The sequence below is a fragment of the Dermochelys coriacea genome, chromosome 5 (genome assembly GCF_009764565.3).
Source record: "Dermochelys coriacea isolate rDerCor1 chromosome 5, rDerCor1.pri.v4, whole genome shotgun sequence".
Taxonomy (NCBI): Eukaryota; Metazoa; Chordata; order Testudines; family Dermochelyidae; genus Dermochelys; species Dermochelys coriacea.
Genome location: NC_050072.1, coordinates 50,625,232 through 50,646,312, shown reverse-complemented (window position 1 = coordinate 50,646,312; position 21,081 = coordinate 50,625,232). Strand labels below are relative to the sequence as shown.

General features: G+C 46.7%; 1 protein-coding gene across 7 annotated transcripts in view; it reads left to right on the top strand.

Moving 5' to 3' along the window:
* The window catches only part of TNPO1 (transportin 1), a 165,202-nt gene that overhangs the window by 97,573 nt on the left and 46,548 nt on the right, over window positions 1–21,081 (top strand). For all 7 annotated transcript variants that reach the window (XR_006281255.1, XM_043514268.1, XM_038401199.2 and 4 more), the window contains 4 exons: window positions 4,163–4,223; window positions 4,648–4,816; window positions 12,069–12,221; window positions 20,827–21,052. Coding sequence is in view for 6 of the 7 variants with exons in the window: in XM_043514268.1 (XP_043370203.1) it covers window positions 4,163–4,223; window positions 4,648–4,816; window positions 12,069–12,221; window positions 20,827–21,052 (609 nt within the window). In the remaining variant the exon portion in view is untranslated. The remainder of the gene's footprint in view (window positions 1–4,162; window positions 4,224–4,647; window positions 4,817–12,068; window positions 12,222–20,826; window positions 21,053–21,081) is intronic.

The following is a 21,081-nucleotide window of genomic DNA, read 5'->3' as shown; positions in this document are numbered from 1 at the left end:
TGCAGGGAGTTCCCTTTGTGTCCCCATTACTGTTGCTCACCCTGGTCTCAGATGCATTGGACCTGAGCTAGGGGGCCCGGCTGGGCGAGCTCAACACCCAGGGCCGCTGGCACGATCTGGCCCTTCATATCAACGTCGGGGAGCTCAAGGTGGTGCGCCTGGCCTGTCAGGCATTTCATTCTTGCCCCACCTGAAAGGCAAGGTGGTGCAGATCCTCACGGACAATATGGCTGCAATGTATTACATCAACAGGCAGGGTGGTGCCAGGTTGTCGGCCCTGTGTTGGGAAACGCTCAGCCTCTGGGACTTCTGCATGTGGCATGCCATCCATCTGGTGGCCACCCACCTACCTGGAACCAAGAATATCCTGGCAGATCATCTCAGCAGGACCTTCTTGTCTTGTCACGAATGGTCCCTCCATCTGGAGGTGGTCAGCCTTCTGAAGGTGGGGGACTCCCCAAGTGGACCTGTTTGTGTCCAGATGGAAGAGGAAGTGCCACATATTCTGTTCCCTGCACAGCAGACACAAGGATTCCCTGTCGGACGCCTTCCTGATTCCGTGGTCGGAAATGCTGATGTATGCCTTTCCGCCGGTACCACGTATCCCCAGGGTCCGCTAAAGGCAAAGCAAGACAAAGCATCTCTCATCCTCAGTGCCCCGGCGTGGCTTTGCCAGCACTGGTTTGGCACGCTACTGAGTTTTTCAGTGGCTGACCCACTGCACTTACCTCTCCAGATGGATCTGCTGTCCCAGAATCACGGCAACCTGCTCTACCTGAACCTGGCATTGCTGCACCTGACACCATGGCTTCTGTGTGGAGTGCTTAGCTGCGGTCCAACAGGTCCTGCTGGGTAGCAGAAAGCCTTCCACCAGGGCTACCGGTGTGGCGAAGTGGAAGCACTTCACGTGTAGGGCTTTGGACAAGCACATTTGTTCAGACTTGAGGAAGCCTCACTGCAGGACATCCTGGACTATTGGTTGCATCTTATGCTCCAGGGCTTGCTCTTGCCTTCGGTCAAGGTACAGCTGGCAGCCATTTTGGCAGGTGGCTCTTCACCCATCCCATGATGGTGCCATTCCTGAAGGTTTAAGACGCCTGTATTCACATGTCCGGGACCCAGTCCCCCCGTGGGACCTGAACCTTGTGCTTTTTGAAACTCATGAGCCCCACCTTCGAACCCTTAGCTTCCTGCTCCCTTCTGCTTCTCTCCTAGAAGGTGTCCTTGGTCACTATAACTTCGGCTTGGTGGGTGTCCAAGATCAGGGTGCTGATGTTGGAGCTGCCTTATACAATCTTCTACAAAGACAAGGTCCAGCTGCGTTCACACCCGGCTTTTCTGCCCAAGTTTGTTTCCCAGTTCCACACTGGCCAAGACGTTTACTTACTGGTCCTCTGTCCGAAGCCTCATGCATCAGATGAGGAGTGCAGGTTGCGTACTCTGGAGATTAAATGGGAGCTGACCTTCTACACTGATAGAACATGGCCATTCTGTAAGTCAACGTAATTGTTAGTTGCTGTTGCAGACAGGATGAAGGGTTGCCCAGTGTTAGTCCAGAGAATCTCGTCTTGATCACTGCCCTCATCCGCTGTTGCTACAAGCTGGTGAAGCTGCCCCTGCTGGCAGTCATGACGGCTCATTCTACTAGAGCATAGACGTCTTTGGCGGCCTTCCGGGCGCAGGTGTCGATCCAAGAAATTTGCCAGGCCATCACCTGCTCGTTCGTTCATACGTTCACATCGCACTTTGTGCAGACCCAGCAGGCTCGAGATGATGCTGGCTTTGGCAGAGCTGTGCTACAAACTGCATGATGGTGAACTCTGAGCCCATCTCCATTGATGCTGCTTGTGGGCCATCTAGAATGGAATTCTTCGAGATATGTTGCTCATGTCCATTCGATTACCCACTCTCCTGCCCCTCTTGTTGGAGTTGTCGGCAAGAAGGAACTGAGAGTGCATGGGCCAGCAGCTCCTGATATACTGCGGCATGAGTGCAGCATTCTAGAGGGCTCCACAGCCAGCCCTACGAGTACTGCTATGGCAAAAATCTCTGGCCACGCACGTGGGCGTACGCATACCTAGAATGGAACAGACATGAGCAGCACATCTTGAACAGTTATGAAAAGGTAGGTAACTGTTTTTTCACCTAGCTGCCATCACAGTTTTCTTCTCTTCCCCGCCCCCCCCATACCCAACCACTATAACGTTTAGTAAAGGTGTTTTTCTCCCCCCCCCCCCAACCTTTTTCCTCTTTCAAAATGAGGTATGTTATATGGATGTACAACTTAATCCAGAGTGCTCTGAGGAAAGCCACATTTGAACCTATAGGAATTTTTTCCTTCCTTCATTTGTCCCTCAAGATCTTGTTCTTGGTAGCCGACATCTCAGCCAGGAGTGTAGGGGAACTATGACTCTTATGGCTGACTCATCATACACAGTATTCTATCTCAATAATGTGACACTACATCTATACCCTCAATTCCTACCTTAATCAGGAAATTCACCTCCTGGCATCTTACCCAAGCTTTGCTCTTCAAAAGGAGCAGTGAGCTCCATACACTGTACATAAGAACAGCTCTCCACTCTTTACCCTGAGAGGACTAAGTCCTATGTGACTCCTCGTAGGCTTCTCATCTTGATTGCAAAATGAATGAAAGGGCATCTGATTTCTACCAAAGACTAGAAGTCCATCTTAACCCGTTTTAAAGCTTCGGGTATTAACCCCTGAACTAGGATGATTGCCTGTTCCACCAGGGCTCAGTCTACCTCTGCAGCCCTACTGAAAAGCATACCTGTCTCAGCCATACACAAAGCGGCCACCTAATCTTTGTTAGGCATGTTTTCCCAGCATCGTGCTTTCATGCCTGCTTCTGGAGCTGATGAGGCTTTTGTTGGTGCTGATCTACTGTCCATACTGAATCTGTCTCTTCAGCACCATCCTCCATAATTGAGATCCTGCTCTGGAATCTCTTGAAGTGGAGCACCCAAAGGAACACTAGTTGTACAGTAACTGGAGTGCTTTGAGATGTGTTCCCCCCCCCCCCCCTTATGGGAGCTTCTACCTGCCCTCCTGCCTCAGTCTTCTCTCTGGACTTCAGTGGTTTAGAAGGAACTGGAGTGGTGCAGGACTGCCTAGAGTGCAGGTGCAGATCTGTGGACAGTGCTGATGAACATGTCTGATCAAGAGTGCGTGTGGATGTAAACATCCTGAAGTGGATCACTTACAGGGACACCCTTCTCGAGCTAAGTTAAGTAACCTTTCCATTTATTGTGACAATAGTTCTGAAACAGTGTCACTCTTGATTAGGATTGCAGTAAAGCTGCACTAATGGAAGAGACCAGTGTAGATTAGGAAGTGGTTTTATAGTCCGTGCCAGGCAGGGCTAATGCAGGTGACATTATGCACGCCCCAGGCCAATTAGGGATCTTCGTCATATTCGTAACAGTAGCAAAGCTGGGCCCAAATCTTGAGCTAGGATCATTAAAACTGTATTCTTCCCTGCAGAGCCTTGTTCTCATTGTGAAGATCATGTTTTTTTGGTGGGTATAGTGGGTTGAGTTAGTGAGGTGGCGGTTTTGATTTAATTTTTGAAAGATATTTGGGAGAGTCCTTGACTAAGGAGGAGTGGAGTGACTAACCTGCTGAATGGTTATGAGAGTAGGGACAGCAAGATGGCTGGGACAAGTGGGTGCCACCTTAGTACTCTTCCATCTGTCCTAAAGAGTTAGGTGAAACAATGTGTACAGCACATGATGGGAGCTTGAGTCCCCATTCAAAGGATTTGGCCTGTACCCAGAAGCATTTTGGAGCATTAATTTTATAATGTTGAAAATGTTCAACTTGCAGTTAAGACATGATTTTATCAAATGCATAACATGATTAAAACTAATTTTAGATTTTCCTCAATTATACAATACATTAACTTCACTTAAACTAGAAATTTTGTAACATACAGTCAAAATTTTATAAGCCAGATGCCTGTACCTCAGAAAATCAGAAAACTTTTTTTATTTAGGAGTTTAACTTTAGGGGTAGGTTTGAAAAATTTAGCCTATTGATAAATATAAACCAGTTTCTAAAAACAAAATTTGGCTCAGAAAATTGACAGTTGTCTGAATTATGCTTTTTTTAACACATACATATTAAAACCTTTTCTTTGTAGGTTGATACCTGTGTTAGTAAATGGTATGAAGTACTCAGAAATAGATATTATTCTGCTGAAGGTGAGCAACAATTTCACTTTACTTCTCAAGGAATGTATTCATTTGACTATTCACTTCTAAGTTACTGTGCTAGGGCAGTTTCTACCTAGCAGAAATAGCTTGTACAGTATGGATATAGCTAAGAAGCTGCGCTTATTAATGCATTCTAACACAGAACTAGAATTATTACTGTACAATAAAAAGGATTTCTCTACCTCTTTTTCCTCCTTCCTTCTCCGTTCATGTTTCTAGAAGAATTAGTGGTTTTTTTGGTCAGGTGGCCAGCCCTGAGGTGGCTATGAAGCTGAAGAAGTTGTCATAGTTTTCCCCGAACATATTACCCACTATATTGCCTTTTAAAATATCTTGGGCAAACTGGCTGTACTGTTTCATAATCTGATGGTATAATAACTTGCAAGCATGATTAATGTTTCATTTTTAACAGGGGGATGTTGAAGAAGACGAAGCTATTCCAGATAGTGAACAGGACATAAGGCCTCGTTTTCATCGTTCACGGACAGTGGCTCAGCAGCATGAAGAAGATGGTATTGAGGAAGATGACGACGATGATGATGAGCTTGATGATGATGATACTATTTCTGACTGGAATTTAAGTAAGTCAAACTACTGTGTTAGGTAATGTAAAATCTACAGCTCGTGTAATTCAGAACCCTCCCTTTCTGACTCCTTGTGTGTTTTTAGTGCATTGAACAGAAATGCTGACATTTTTAATTTTGGGATTGCTCTGTTCACATTTCTGAAATCTTTTGATTGCTTGGCACTCTTTCTGTTGCTTAAAAAGAAACTCTGCTGTATAGCTAAATTCACACGTTTGTAACTACTGTATGTTTACCGTAATTGGTTAGTATGGCAAATGGATCCATTGGATGTTTCTGCTCAGATTAATGAAGACTTTCCAGATTTACCCTTCTCACTTAGTGGAAAACAAGTGAATTTAAGTTCCAGAAAGTCTTACAACATCACAAACTATGGCTGATCTGCCTAACGTGACTGGGCATTAAGGAGTAACTTTTTAGTGCTTTAATCTTCTATATTTAAGGCCCTGAGAAAAGCGCAGATTTAAAAAACAAATAAACCCAACAAACCTCCAGCAGTGTCATGGGTAAATGTGTGTTCAGGGGATATGTATGCTGCAGAGTCGTCGTCCACTGTCCACCCCTCCCCTCCCCCCCCGCTGTGAATTTTTCCAGCTGCAGGACTTCTGCCTCCCTTCTGAGGTGCTGGCTACTCATGGGTTGTTAGTTGGACTGATCTCATCCTGGAGGATGGTCCTATCCCATGGAATTGGGGTGGAGGGTGTGCTGGGGTGTATGTCTTGCTGATGGACAGGGTAACAAAAGCCACCTGGATGAACAGCAAGAGCCAGCTTAGCAAATAGATGAATTATGTGGTGCCAGCTCACCTGGCCCTGGGGCAGGGATCAGGGCCCCAGCTCCAGTCCAGGCTGGTTTTACTGCTTCCTCTCTGGCTGGCGGGGGGGAAAGGGGGCAGTGCTGAAGCGACTAGGAGCCTCAGCCCCACCCCACAGTGGCTTCTCACCAGCTAATACTGTGACCAGGATCCATTCTGATCCCTCTGATAAGGCTGGCCTTCCTCACGCCTTTGGTCATGTTTCATGCAGCATCGGTGCTGGCCCCGATGGGGGGATGGATCTTGGTCTTAGCTCCTGGCAGGCCAGCACTGCAGTATCTCTCCTGAGTCTTTTGGGGCCACTGTGGGCAAGGCTGGGATTCATAACTGGCATTTTGTGAGTGCCGCCCCTCATCCCCTGCCAGCTGGACCAAAAACAGCATCAGTGTTCTGGGCCAGGGATTTGCAAATTTTTTTTTTTTAACTCAAGGCTCACCTGTACAGCTGCAGTCGGCACCATGGCCCACTATTAACGCTTCTTGAGGAAATTTATTAATTTTAATTATTTGTAAATATAAACTAGAATGCTGTAATAAACAATTATCAGAAAGGTAGCCGTGTTAGTCGAGATCTGTAAAAGCGGCAAAGAGTCCTGTGGTACCTTATAAACTAACAGGTGTATTGGAGCATAAGCTTTCGTGGGTGAATACCCACTTTGTCGGGGCATGCATCCGACGAAGTGGGTATTCACCCACGAAAGCTTATGCTCCAGTACGTCTGTTAATCTATAAGGTGCCACAGGACTCTTTGCCGTAATAAACAACGTGCGTTTCATTTTCATTTTAATATTAGAAATTCCTAGCAATATGCACTCCAAAAATGCTTCAAGACCTTTAAAATGAAACAGTTTTAGTAAAACTATACTTTAAAAAAAGTTCAGAGCAAAATGTGGTGTTCAAACAGGGAAAACAGTTCTGTATAAAAATGAACAAGCAACAAAACAATTAAAAAAATTGTTAAAACACATTGTGCTGTTTGATTTTTTTTCAAAACAAAATATTGTCCAACTTTGAACACCATATTGTGTGTTCAATATTTTTAGGGTAAAATCTATACTATTGTGCTGTGTGAGTAAAGACCTAACTGTATTCTCTATTAATTAGAAAAGAATCACATTGTAAATAAAAATATAAAGTAACTTACAGACCAGGAGCATTCTTAATGGATAGGAGCATTCTTAATGGGATGGATGTGCCTGCTTCTCCTTGCAAAGTTTTTTCCATCTGGGGACATACGTTAATGAGGGTCAACCTGATATCTTCGGTTTTCAGTCTTTCAGCCAGGTCAAGGTGCAGGCAGTGGATAGCTAGGGGCTGTGTGCTGGGAGGGGTGTAGCTCAGGGTGGAGAAAGAAGACTGATTGCTAGGAGCTGTGTGCAGGCAGGGGGGTAGCTCAGGGTGTGGGGAGGGGCTGTGTCTTAGGGGATGCCAGTGCTGCAGGGCCCAGCCATGTACTCAGTCCCTAATTGGCACAGTGGGGACAGCTCTGCTCTGTCTGGCTGTGTGAACCATGCTGTCCTACATGCACCCAGTGGTTCGTGGGCACCAAGGACATACACCTACCTCAGCCTGGAGGGTGCGGCAGCTGTTACCCAACCCACGTGGGGAAACTGAACTGGACGTACAGAGTTCCTGGTGTCACTGCTCTCCCCTGAGAATATTCCTCTGTCCCCCCAGCAGGTTTGGGGAAGGGATGGTGAGTGGCAATGTCAGGCGCTCGTGCATTCAGGTCGGTTTCCCCACATGGGCTGTGCTGTTAGGTGTCAGAAGCTGCTCTCCCACCGTCCCCTTATCCAGCCCGTGTGAGGAAACTGACCTGGACACACAGTGCCTGGTGTTGCTGCTCACCCCTCTGAAACTCCTCCTATGATGGTGGACCACCCAGGACTGTTGTGGCACACCTTTGGGGCTTGGCCTATGGTTTGAGAACCCCTAGTATGGGCCAGGCTCTGATCCCTTACCTGGGCCATGCTGACTGGTGTCATGTGCTTCATCTTCTTGCTAAGCTGGCTCTGGCTGCTTATGCAGGTGGCATTTATTACCCTTATCAGTGAGATGACATAGAATCATAGAATATCAGGGTTGGAAGGGACCTTAGGAGATCATCTAGTCCAACCCCCTGCACAAAGCAGGACCAATCCCCAATTTTTGCCCCAGATCCCTAAATGGCCCCCTAAAGGATTGAACTAACAACGCTGGGTTTAGCAGGCCGATGCTCAAACCAGATGCCTTTCCCGTCCCCCGTTTGCTGGGATAGGAATGACCTGCCGCCTCTGGGATGCACCATGGAGAGCCACAAGCAGTAATGCCCACTTCTGCCTCCCTGCTGCTGGAAAAATTCATGTTTCAAGGTCTTTGTGGTTTTTGTGGGGGTTTTTTTGTCGTCTCCCCCCCCACCCTTGAGAGCTGGAAACTTTTAAATGCAAGATGAGATTATCAGATAAATTAATTCTAGTAACTGGGGCCAAACATGCCAAACCCATGGTGAAAATGCAGAAATTGGGCTTGTTTTTGGCTTAATTGGCTCGTGAGTTGCTTGTTGGCTAATTTTTGGTTTGTAGCTTGTTGCTGCTTGCTTTTTTTTTGATCGGCTCCCGGCAAGGGCGGGAGAGAGTCCAGGGTGCACAGTGGGCCCACTACAGTGCCAGACTGTATGCTGGTGGGATCTAGTCACATAGTGTGTTGGGGTTCTTGGGGATTGGCTTGTTTTGGCCTTGTTTTGAAATGGGATTAGCTTGATTTTTGGCTTATTGTGAAAGTTGGGGTGCTTATTTACCACATGAAAGTTGGCAACTGTGACTGGGTCTCTAAAAAAAAAAAAAACACAGAATATTTTATTTAAAAATAATCCAGTTGCAAATAGAAAATTGTCATGTATATCACAAAATAATGTGCAGCACCCATGTTCCAGGAATTCCGTTCACTTTTAGAATCCAAAAGTAGATTTGGGCTCTTGATTGATCTTTTCCAGAGATAGTCCAGATGTTAGCTTGTATATTGCTATAAAACATAGTTTAATCTGTATTTTTTCCTTTTTGATTTTGTTGCATTCATTACTGTAAGTGGAATAGTTACCTTTATATATTTAGCTGACTGAAAAGTCATATGTGAAGTTTCCTCTAATTATTTGATTACATAATCTCGGAATTGCTGATTCTATATATAGCAGATTAGAAAGTAAATGGTTTGAAAAGGTTGGTTGACAACTTGTTTTCCTTATATCTGAGCAGGTTGAATGAATGTATATGCTATAGTTTTGGTTTAGCTGTAAGTGTTTGTCATACTGTAATTCCTCACTTTAACGTTGTCCCAGGTTAGGTTGTTTCGTTGTTACGTCACTGATCTATTAGAGAACATGGTTGTTTAAAGTTGCGCTGTGGTGAAAGTAAAGCCGAAGATTTATTGGTACGGGGGCCGGCTCTGGCCCCTGGAAGGGGCAGGGCTGGGGGGTCAGTATCCCCTAGCCGGCCCTTCCACGCTGCCTGGCCTACCCCGGGCCCTTTTAAATTGCCAGCCCATTGATGGCCGGGGGAGGATGGGGCAAAAGGGGCAACGACATTAAAGCGCTGCCATGACAGTGCTTTAAGCAGGGTCCTTTAAAGACAGATGGATACAGGCCAGTACTGGCCGCCACTTTTTACTGGTATGCCATACCCGCCCGTACCGTCTTACTTTAACTCCTGAGTTGCGCTATGGTCCCTTATAACGTTGTTTGGTAGCCACCTGCTTTGTCCACTGGTTTCAGGAAGAGCAGCCCATTGGAGCTAGCTGGTTGGGGCTTGGAACCAGGGTGGGCCGGCAGCCCCCTTAAGTTCCCTGTGCGGTAGCTGTCCAGCAGGTTATCCATTGCTGGGCAGTTAAGGTGTCCTTCCCCCCCACTGCCGTGTACTGCTCCTGCCCTCTGCCTTGGAGCTGCTCCCAGGAGCCTCCTGCTTGTTGGGGGCTGGGGGAAGGGAAGAGGGGTGCTGATGTCAGGGGTCCCCCCGCTCCTGTACTCCATCTCCACAGAGCAGGGGGGACAGGACTCTGGACAGAGGGAGCTTATTGGCAGCAGCTGCTGTCTCAACTTGCTGATCTATTTAAAAAGGCAGTGTACTTAGAGTGGAGTCAGCATACTTAAAGGGGCAATGCACATCTCTCTCTCTCTCGCACATTCTCCCCCCCCCCCAGCACTTTGGAAAGTGGAGGGAGTGGTGCGCTCCAGTGGGATAGCGTGCATTCATCATCACGTTCAGTTTCTTCAGGGAATGTTTGCAGCCACTGCCATGTGTCTGTTGTGTCTCCTCCCTCCATTTGTATAGCCTCCCACTCTACAAGGCTGCATTAACAACGTGTTAACCCTTGAGGGCTCAGACGAGTTTTAGTTGATCATTTAGAAGTAAGGCATTCCCTCGGAAATATCCCATCCTCTGACTCCACCACCTCAACTAAGCTTCACAATCATCATTGCTGTGTACAGTATTAAATTTTGTTTAAAACTTCTAGACTGTGTTTGTGGGGAAAAAAAACTTCCCTGGAACCTTCCTCCCCTTCGCGCCGCCCCCCCCCCCCAGTTTGCATTAATTCTTATGGGGAAATTGGATTTGCTTAACATCGTTTTGCTTAAAGTAGTATTTTTCAGGAACAGAACTACAACAATAAGCGAGGAGTTACTGTACAAAATTATGATAGAGATCTTTGTACTTGGTAGGAGTGTGAAACTATTTCATGAGGCTTGAAGTGTCACTCTTCTCACTAACAACTTAGTCTTTCCCACTTTTAGTAAAAAAAGGAGTACTTGTGGCACCGTAGAGACTAACAAATTTATTTGAGCATAAGCTTTCGTGAGCTACAGCTCACTTCATAGGATGCATTCGGTGGAAAATACAGTGGGGAGATTTATATACATAGAGAACATGAAACAATGGGTGTTACCATACACACTGTAATGAGAGTGATCACTTAAGGTGAGCTATTACCAGCAGGAGGGCGGGGGGACGGGACCTTTTGTGGTGGTGATTAAGGTGGGCCATTTCCAGCAGTTGACAAGAATGTCTGAGGAACAGTTTGGGGGGGAGGAGGGATAAACATGGGGAAATAGTTTTACTTTGTGTAATGACACATCCACTCCCAGTCTCTATTCAAGCCTAAGTTAATTGTATCCAGTTTGCAAATTAATTCCAGTTCAGCAGTCTCTCGTTGGAGTCTGTTTTTGAAATTTTTTTGTTGAAGAATAGCCACTCTCAGGTCTGTAATCGAGTGACCAGAGAGATTGAAGTGTTCTCCAACTGGTTTTTGAATGTTATAATTCTTGACATCGGATTTGTGTCCATTTATTCTTTTACGTCGAGACTGTCCAGTTTGACCAATGTACTTGGCAGAGGGGCATTGCAGGCACATGATGGCATGTATCACATTGATAGATGTGCAGGTGAACAAGCCTCTGATAGTGTGGCTGATGTGATTAGGCCCTATGATGGTGTCCCCTGAATAGATATGCGGACACAGTTGGCAACAGGCTTTGTTACAAGGATAGGTTCCTGGGTTAGTGGTTCTGTTGTGTGGTTTGTGGTTGCTAGTAAGTATTTGCTTCAGGTTGGGGGGCTGCCTGTAATCAAGGACTGGCCTGTCTCCCAAGATCTGTGAGAGTGATGGGTCGTCCTTCAGGATAGGTTGTAGATCCTTGATGATGTGTTGGAGAGGTTTTAGTTGGGGTCTGAAGGTGATGGCTAGTGGCGTTCTGTTTTCTTTCTTGGGCCTGTCCTGTAGTAGGTGACTTCTGGGTACTCTTCTGGCTCTGTCAATCTGTTTTTGATTATCACTGCAAAAGGTCCTCCCACTCCCTCCCCCCTGCTCTCCTGCTGGTAATAGCTCACCTTAAGTGATCATTCTGGTTACAGTGCGTATGGTAACACCCATTGTTTCATGTTCTCTGTGTATATAAATCTCCCCACTGAATGCATCTGATGAAGTGAGCTGTAGCTCACGAAAACTTATGCTCAGATAAATTTGCTAGTCTCTAAGGTGCCACAGGTACTCCTTTTCTTTTTGCGAATAAAGACTAACACAGTTGCTACTCTGAAACCACTTTTAGTGTTGCTCCATTTTGGGATTGCTTAATAGTAACTATTCTGTGAAATGGAATACTTTCTCCCTACAACTAAACAAGGGTTTAATCTCTGTTCTATGGTTGGTTATTTGATCTTGAGTAGAGAAAGCTGCCCGTCCATGGCTATGTAGCCCATAAATGCAATGTGACTGTTTTTCCTTGGAATGTGATTTGTGGTTCCAGAATACAATGGCTATTTATGCACTACAGTGAAACAGAAGCATTGCTGCACTGCTCCCCCTATTGCCCTAAAATGTTAGTGTAAGGCTAAGGTGGTTTGAAATGAAGAGACACAATGTAGTAGTGGGTATTATAATACATTCAGATTTACAATATGTTAATTTTCAGGGAAGTGTTCTGCTGCTGCATTAGATGTCCTTGCCAATGTATTTCGTGATGAACTTCTGCCACACATTTTGCCCCTTTTGAAAGAACTGCTGTTTCATCCAGAATGGGTGGTTAAAGAATCAGGTATCCTGGTTCTAGGAGCAATTGCTGAAGGTAAGACAAATTTGCACTCATGCTATAGCAGAATTCTAGTATGACTAACCCAGTCGTCTCCAACCTTTTTAGACACAAGATCACATTTTAAATTTAAGTGCAACCCAGGATCTCCCCTGCCCCGCTCACTCCATCTTCCCCCTCTCTCTGTTGCTACCTGTCCCCCACCCTCACTCACTCTCACTGGGCTGTGGCAGAGGTTTGGGAGTGGGTGCGGACTCTGGGCTTGGGCAGTGGGGTTTGGAATGTGGGAGGGGCCTCCAGGCTGAGCCTGGAGCAGGGGGTTGGGGTGAGGAGTGCAAGCTGTGGAAGGGAGTTTGGGTGCAAGAGGGGGCTCTGGGCTGGGGCAGAGTGTTAGGGTGCATGAAGGGGTTCGGAGTGCTGGCTCTGAGAGGGGGATCAGGGCTGGCGGACTCCCACCGGGCAGTACTTACTTCGGGCAGCTCCCGGGTAGTGGGGCTAAGGCAGGCTCCCTGCCTACCCAGGGCCTGTGGCGCTGCTGCAGTTCCCAGCTAATGGGAGTTGCGGGGCAGTGCTTGCATGCAGGAGTAGCGTGTGGAGAACACCTCCCCTCTCATGCAGGTGTGCTGGCCACTTCCAGGAGCAGTGTAGGGCTGGGGAAGGCAGGGAGCCTGCCTTAGTAGGTCACTTGTGTGTGGTAGTGTTTTGTTTTTGTGTTTGTTTTTTTTTTCTCTCCCTGTTCTGTTCATTCCTCTCTGAAGCACCTGGCATTGTTCACTGTTGGAAGACAGGATACTGGGCTAGATGGATCATTGGTCTGTCAAAGTATAACCATGTTTTATGTTCTTAATTTTTGTTTTTTTAAAAAATCACCTATTTTGAATAATATGACTAAAAACGGTTAGGAAAACTGATATTTTAGTTGTTAGTTCAAAGAGTATTTTAAAAAGTCTTAAATTAATTTTGTAGGACATTCTGAAGCACAATCATAAAAGCATGTTTGTCCTAATATAGAGTGGTGAAAAAAATTAAACTTAAAAACAATAAATCTAAACTGTTAAACAAAATAAGCTACTATGAGACTCAGCTTCTCATTGTTTGAAAAGTTTGGGTTGGTTATGCCTTCAGGTTTAAAGAACATTTGTAATATGCTTGGTATATTTTAGTCCTTGTATGACATTTCTGTTTGGTTAGCTGTTTGCAAGGATTGGAATCTTTCTCTCTGATTTGATTACTGGTTCAGGGCTAGTGCTTGGGAAAGCTTATTAGTATGCCTAAGTGTTTATAGTCAAAGATGCTGGATTTCTAAAATACTGGTGTATTTGTGTTGGTAAAATATAAATTTCCAGCTGTGACTCTAGCCGCCTCTCATCATCTTCTCTCAAATATGTCTACCTTCTTCCACATTGCTTGTTATGCCCTTCTAAAAGCTGTATGCCATATGCACCTTACTCAGATTCTACTAAAAACTCATTATCTACTCATTAAGGGTACCTTTTAAAACAAAGAAAAAACAGTAATCACCATCAAGGTATGTCTTACAGACTTATCACCTATTTCTCTTGCCTTCTCCTTCCCACCCATCCCTTTTTATCACTATCACTTGTTGTGTAATCAGCAAGGTTAAGATTTTGTCAAGGTTATTTTTAGTAAAAGTCAGGGACAGGGTTGTGGGTAATAAACAAAAAATCATGGAAGCCTGTGACCTGTCAGACTTCTACTAAAAATAATGGGGGAGGCACCTGACTGGGGGATGCTACGGGAGGAGGGGGGTCTAGCATCCGCAGCCCTGGTGACTGGACCTTCCGGATACCCCCTGCCCTTCTGGTCTCTCTTCCCCCCTCTCCCCCCCCCCCCCCCCCGCCTTCCCCTTCCCCAGGCAGCTGGAGACGGAAGTGGAAAATAACTTGCTTGTGACTGTGCAGTGCATGCAATAAAAGCAATACCATGTCCTCAGGAGGTGGGCTTGTGAAACTGAATAATGATTATAAAACTTCACTAATTACAACAAAATTATGGAAAATATTTAAAGTGACCCACTCTTGAAAAATCTAGTATTTCTTGTTACTCTCTTACTCCCCCATTCTGTTCAATTACAATTATGTTTAATAGAGTGTTAGCCAGCTCTGAGGGTTAGAGACTTTTTGTAGAATTTCCAAGCTGGTTTTCCTGGTTTTTTTTATGGTATATATCCTATATTTGTAGCCCTAACTTTCATGAAATGTTGATGTTTAAACTGACACACAATCCCTTACTTCCTCCAGTTTAGCAGTACTTTCTTTTGGCATTAATTTAGGGCTTAATGTAGCTGTAGCCAATCCCAAACCTTGGATCAATGTCATTTTGAGTCTATTATATAGCCCTGGAATTACACTTAAGTCTAGCACTTACAAATTTACCACCTTCACTGATATTAAAAGATAGTAAAAGTTAAGGGTATGTTAGAAAACAAAAAGCAAGGAAGATCAAAGCTTAATTTGTTTTCAGTATATAGGCAGAATAAGGTGTTGAAATGTTTTCATCCTACCTTGATGATGAAACTTTAATGTGTATGTTTTACTCTACAACTGACTTTGGGAAATTCAGAGTTTAATAACTGAGTCAAGTATCAGAGGGGTAGCCATGTTAGTCTGTAGCCACGAAAACAAGGAGGAGTCTGGTGGCACCTTAAAGACATCTGAAGAATGCATCTGAAGAAATGGGTTTTTTACCCACAAAAGGTTATGCCCAAATAAATCTTAGTCTTTAAGGTGCCACCAGACTCCTTGTTGTTTTTACAGTTAAAATGTGTGAAAAATCAAAAAAATTTCATTTTGGCTAGACCACAAATTTTTTTTTTTTTGTTTTATCAGCAAAACCAAAACAAAACAAAAAGTTCTTGGAGTGCTTGCTCATCTCGATTCCATTTTAGGTGTGCACGTGTGCAGACTTCAGAGATTTTTTGCCTTAGCCATATCCGTAGGGCCGGCTGTGGTGCCCTCTTGAGTGCCATGCTCATGCGTCGGTATATTAGGCGCCGCTGGCCCTTTCAGATCCTTCTTACCACCCATGGCAGCTGGTCAGAGAACCTTTCCCTTGCCTAGTAAGGGTTAGTGATTCTTCTACTTCAGTCTTCAAGGCTTAAGGCCTTGTAAATAGTTTTACGTTAGTTAGTAAGTAGTTATGGAGTGTAGCTAGAGTCCCAGTGGGGACTTTGCCCCAGTCTCCATGTTTTAAGCCCTGCTTTGATTGAAACAGGCCTATGCCTTTTAGTGACCCCAATAGCAGCTACGTCAAGTGCTTGGGGAGAATCACATGTGAAGGAGAAGTGTCGCATCTGTGAGAACTTTCGTCCCAGAACTCGGAAAGAGCGAGACATCCGTTTGAGGGGAGGCTGCTCTCAGTCCGGCATCTGAACCTTCCCGGTCAGACTCTGCCCCTAGCACCTCGGTGCGCAGTGCACCCCTGGCACCAGGCTACACCCAGCACTGCTCCTCGATGTTGGTGCCTAAGAAAATGTCGAAGAAGAGCGGCTCCGTGGCACAGAGCAAGAAGGGCAATGGATCTGGTTCTGGCTGCCAGCCCACACTGGAGCCATATGGACGACCCCCACCCCCCACCCCCTGAAGGATCCAGCACCAGAAGGGCAAAGGTCCAAGCCTGAAGGGGAGTTGAACCCCTCGTCTTTAAAAGGTGAATCGCCGCCAGTACGTGAGACCAGTGTGGCTTCTGCAACAGCAGGGTGGAAACAGTGGCAATGGCTTGCTCAGTGGCAGTACTGGAACCTGTGGGGTGCACCTGTTATGTCAGTCCCGTAGTCCCACCATTCCTCCCAGGGTGCATCAGACAAGCTGCCCCCAGCTCAGCTGGCACCCGAATCACAGCATGGTGCCAAATCCGACATGGGGTCAACACAGTGGGCCCCGACGCCCAAGGAGCCATCTGCGGACGAGTAAGGATGAGCAGACCCTCCCCCTGCTGTGCAGTCATCTTTGTTGTCTCTGGATGAAGTGGTGGCAGGCCCCTCACAAACAAACAGCCCCTCCTCAGATGTCTTCAAAGAGCACAGGCCTTGCTGGTGGCTGCCAACCTGAATTTGGAGATTGAGGAGCTAGCTAGGAGGAGTCCAATCTCTTTAATGTTATACCCTTCTCCATCCCAGCCTGTGTTGCAATGCCCATCCACCCAGGGGTCCTTAAAATTGCCAAGTCTGTGTGGCAGAGCCCCTCTTCCATTCCCCCTGTGTCTGAGTACCTGTACAACCATCCTCTAGCAGGATGCCCAGTCATGCCTGCCCCTTCCGTTGACGGCAGACAAGTGGCGCACCAAAAAATAAAGATGCCAAGAGGCTGGACTTGTTTGGCAGAAAAATTTATTCGACAGCCAGCCTGTAATTTCAGGTGTCTTACCCATGAGTCCCTGCTAGGCAGGTATAACTTCAACCTGTGGGACATCATCAGCAAGGAGGGCCTCCCACAGGACCGAGCCCAGGCCTTAGCTGCCTTGGTGGATGAAAGCAAAGCAGTGGCGAGAGTTGCCCTCCAGATGGCCTGGGGCTCCACTGACTTGGCAGCCAGAATAGTCACCTCCGTGGTAGTCTCTGCTGTCCCTGGAGATGCAGACTACCCTTCCGTTTGACGGAGATGGGCTCTTTTCGGAGCTGACTGATGCATGGCTCCACACCCTTAAAGACTCCCATACCACCCTCCATTCTTTGGGCCTTCACGCTCTTCAGCAGGCTAGAAAACCTTTCCGTCCGCCTCCGTTGAGGTCCTGGGGTGTCCCCTGGTCCAGCTCCTACAGAAAGGAGGACAGAGACAAAAAGGATTTTAACTGTCTCACCTTTCATCTTCCCGTTCCTCTGCCCAGCCTGGTTCTTCCAGAGGCCAAGGAAGCCAGAAGCAGGCATTCTGAGGATGCGTCTGTGGACTGTGCCCCAGTCACTTCACAGGATCCACTCCCTTGCTCTTTCTCAACCGCCTGCGCCCCTTACAGTTGGCCTAGTCACCGCTGACCTCAGACCATTGGGTGCTCATAATATCTTTGGGCTACACCCTGCAGTTCGTGGCTGGCCCTCCCTTCCTTCCAATCCCTCCCTGTCCATCTTCAGGGAACTTTCTCATGAGCAACTCCTCGTTCAGAAAGTTGAGAGCCTTTGGTCTCTCGTCAGCCCCAAGAGCGTTTACAAAGTGCATAACGCCATTGGCTGCTTATCTGAGGTGTGCAAATTTATCCATACCTTGATGACTGGCTAATAAACGGCCGGTCCCAGGATCAGGTGCGGCGGCATCTCGATCTGGTTTGCTCCAACTGTCGCGAGCTGGGGCTGTTGATAAATGAGAAGACATCGATCTGAATGCCTGTACAACACTGACTTAATTGGAGCAGTCCTTGCTTCTACTCAGGCCAGAGCCTTCCTCCCTGAAGCTCTGTTTCAAGCCATGGTGTAACTGATCTCATACATGCAAGCCCACCTCTCACCACCGTACTCGCGTGCCTATGATAGTTGGGCCACATGGTGGCCTGCACTTATGTGGTCTGGCACACACGGCTCTGCTTCAGACCTCTATGGGCTTGGCTGGCATTGCTCTGTCCCCAACAGACACAGCATGGACTGTGTGATCAGGGTCATGGACCATGTACTGTCGTCACTCTCTCATGGTGGTGGAATCCTGCATCGGTGTAGGAGGGGGTTCCCTTCATGGCTCCATCCCTGTCAGTGACCCTAGGACCTACAGTGGGGAGCCCAACTGGACGAGCTCAGCACACAAGGTTGTTGGTCCAGGTACAGTTGCTCCCTGCATATCAACGTTAGGGAGCTCTGAGTGGTTTGCCTGGCCTGCGAAGTCTTCCTACCTCACATGAAAAGCAAGATGGTCCAGGTTCTGACTGACGATACTGCAGCTATGTTCTATAGCAACAAGCAAGGCAGGACCAGGTTGTCTGCCCTTTGCCAGGAAGCCCTCAGGCTCTGGAACTTCTGTATACAACACATCGTCCATCTCGTAGCCACACCCTCCCAGCACCAGGAATGTTTTGACAGAATGCCTTATCAGGACCTTCTTGTCTCGCCACAAATGGTCCCTTCATCTGGAAGTGGCTAGCTTCATCTTCCAGAGGTGGGGAACTTCCCAGGTGGACCTGTTCACGTCCAGCACGTGTTCTGCTTGTTCTGGGGGATCGACAGAGGCTTCCTGTCAGATGCTTTTCTGTTCCCATGGTCGGGCGCTCTGTTGTATGCCTTCTCTCCGGTGCCACTGATTCACAGAGTCCTCATGAAAATCAAGCAGGACATGGTGAAGGTGATCCTTAGCACCAGCTTGGCCGTGCTAGTACTGGTTTGGCACTCTGCTGGACCTCTCAGTGGCTGCTCTATTATGGCTGCCGCTCAGGCCGGACTTGCTGTCCCAAACCATGGCAGTCTTCTGCATCCAAACTTGACGATACTGCACTTGACAGCTTGGCTGCCGCATGATTAAATGCGGAGGAGCAGGAGTGCTTGGCTGTTGTGGAGCAGGTCCTGTTGGGCAGCAGAGAGCCCTCCACCAGTGACCTATTTGGCTCAAAGGAAGCAGTTTGGTTATTGGACCTCGAATAAAGGTATTTGGCCTGAGCCGGTGTCATTGAAGTTGATTCTGGCCTACCTTCTGGACCTCCAGCTCGAAGGACTGTCCTTTTTGTTTATCAAGGTCCACTTGGCTGTTGTTTTGGCCTTCTGTCTTTTGCTTGAGGGTAAGTTGGTTTTTGCCCAGGACGTGACTTTTAGGTTCCTCAAGGGCCTCGAGTGCTTCTACCTGCATGTCAGGGACCCCGTTCCATCAAGGGACCTGAATCTTGTGCTGTCATGGCTCACTGAACCCCTCCCCCCCCCCCTTAGAGCCTCTGGCTTCCTGCTCTCTCCTTCGCCTGTCCTGAAAGGTCGTGTTACTAGTTGCGATAACATCTGCCCGCCAGGTGTCCAAGATTAGGGCGCTTACCTCAGAACCACCCTATACGGTCTTCTACAAAGACAAGGTCCAGCTGCAGCCACACCTGGCTTTCCTGCCCAAGGTAGTCTCGCAGTTTTCCTATGGGCTGGGACATTTACTTACCTGTCTTTCCCCCCCCCCCCCCCCCAAAGCTACATAAGTCGGAGGAGGAGCACTCCCTAGACGTCAGGAGGGCACTAGGCTTCTGCATTGAAAGGACCAAGCCATCCTGCAAGTTGACGCAATTATTCATCATAGTGGCCGACAGGATGAAAGGCTGTCCGGTGTCCACTCAAAGAATTTCTTCTTGGGTCACTGCCTGTATTCACTGCGATCAGGCCCGGGTTCCACCTCTGGCAATCGTAACTGCCCATTCAACCAGGGTGCAAGTCTAAGAAAATTTGAAAACTCTACAAAACCACTGGGGGAGATATAGGTGCCCTAATACCCTATAGTGCTGTGGTTGGAGGATTTGCCTGGGATGTAGGAGATCCAGATTCAGGTCCCTATTCTGCCTGATTTGGAGCAGGGATTTGAACTTTTGTAGATGAGTGATACTAATTACTAGGATACAGTGTGATTGGCATGGGACTCTGTCTTTCTCCTGTTGAAGCTGTTCTATTTTTGTTTAGCTACTTAAATATTAATTGGGCCAGAGGGAGTGAGAGTGACTCTATCGTCCAGTGTTTAGGGGACTCCCTCTCCACCTTTTATTTATTTATTCTAGATGAAACTGTTCGAGTAATTCATGTCAAATTCACAAATAGGTTTTGGTCAACTCTGAACTGCAGTTTTGGTAAATAAACTATTTGTCCAAAAATTTTCACGTAGCTCTACTCATTAGTATTGCTTAATGGCAACCTTTTTTAATGGATATGTCTTATTTTGTCAAGAGTCTCTTGCATAAATGCCTACTGCTCATTCATCATCATTCCTGTCTTGTCCGACATGTTGTGGCACTGATCTTGTCTGATTCTCCCTACCTCTGTTCACCTACTCTTTTTCTCCCCTCTTTTTCCTTTCTTGGGAGCTCTGGGAAAAGCAGGTCTTAACTGTGTAGTGCACCCGTGGACTAAGAAATGTGGTACTAGTTGGTTGGGCTGAAAGCAGTTAGGCAGCTCTGCTCCCTGCGGTCGCTACTCAGAAATTGAAAGGGTAGGGATATTGGTAGGAGTGGTCTTGATCTCTGTTTTGGATACTTACAATGGAGAGCAGAGAGGGAGTAGGACAGCCTAACTCTCCTTAACACAGGAAACTGGCAGTATTAATGATCCACCATTAAGGAGTAGACCCTTAGGGAACTGTAGCCCATATTCTTATAACTGAGGCGCTAACCTTCTGTGTCTTATCAAACAAAAGTAAATTAACACAAACTTGCAAACTAATTTTATTAAGCAGATGTGCTTGTTAAACTACTGTTAGGACACCAAGGCTTTTGAGTATCATGGGAGCAGTGGAAGATATTGATGATTTTGGATGAAAATGGATTGACAAGTTGCAAAAAGTAATAAATTGTTGTCGCACAGATAGTAAGATCTTCCAGGCCCGATGAGCTTGATTGCATATTGGCAAGATTGTCTTTTTTTTTTTTTGGGACACCTTTCAGAATGTCTCAGAGAAGAGAGAAATATTAAGCCAGAGTTACTTTAAGCCTTTCTAACAGCAGTATTTTACATTACATATTTTTGTGTTTGTAGGTTGCATGCAGGGTATGATTCCATATCTTCCTGAACTAATCCCTCACCTTATTCAGTGCCTCTCTGATAAAAAGGCTCTTGTGCGCTCCATTACATGCTGGACTCTTAGCCGCTATGCACACTGGGTAGTTAGTCAACCCCCAGATACGTACTTGAAGCCATTAATGACAGAGTTGCTAAAACGTATCCTTGATAGCAACAAGAGAGTACAAGAAGCTGCCTGCAGGTAAGTCAAAGTTATTGTCTATTGTACTT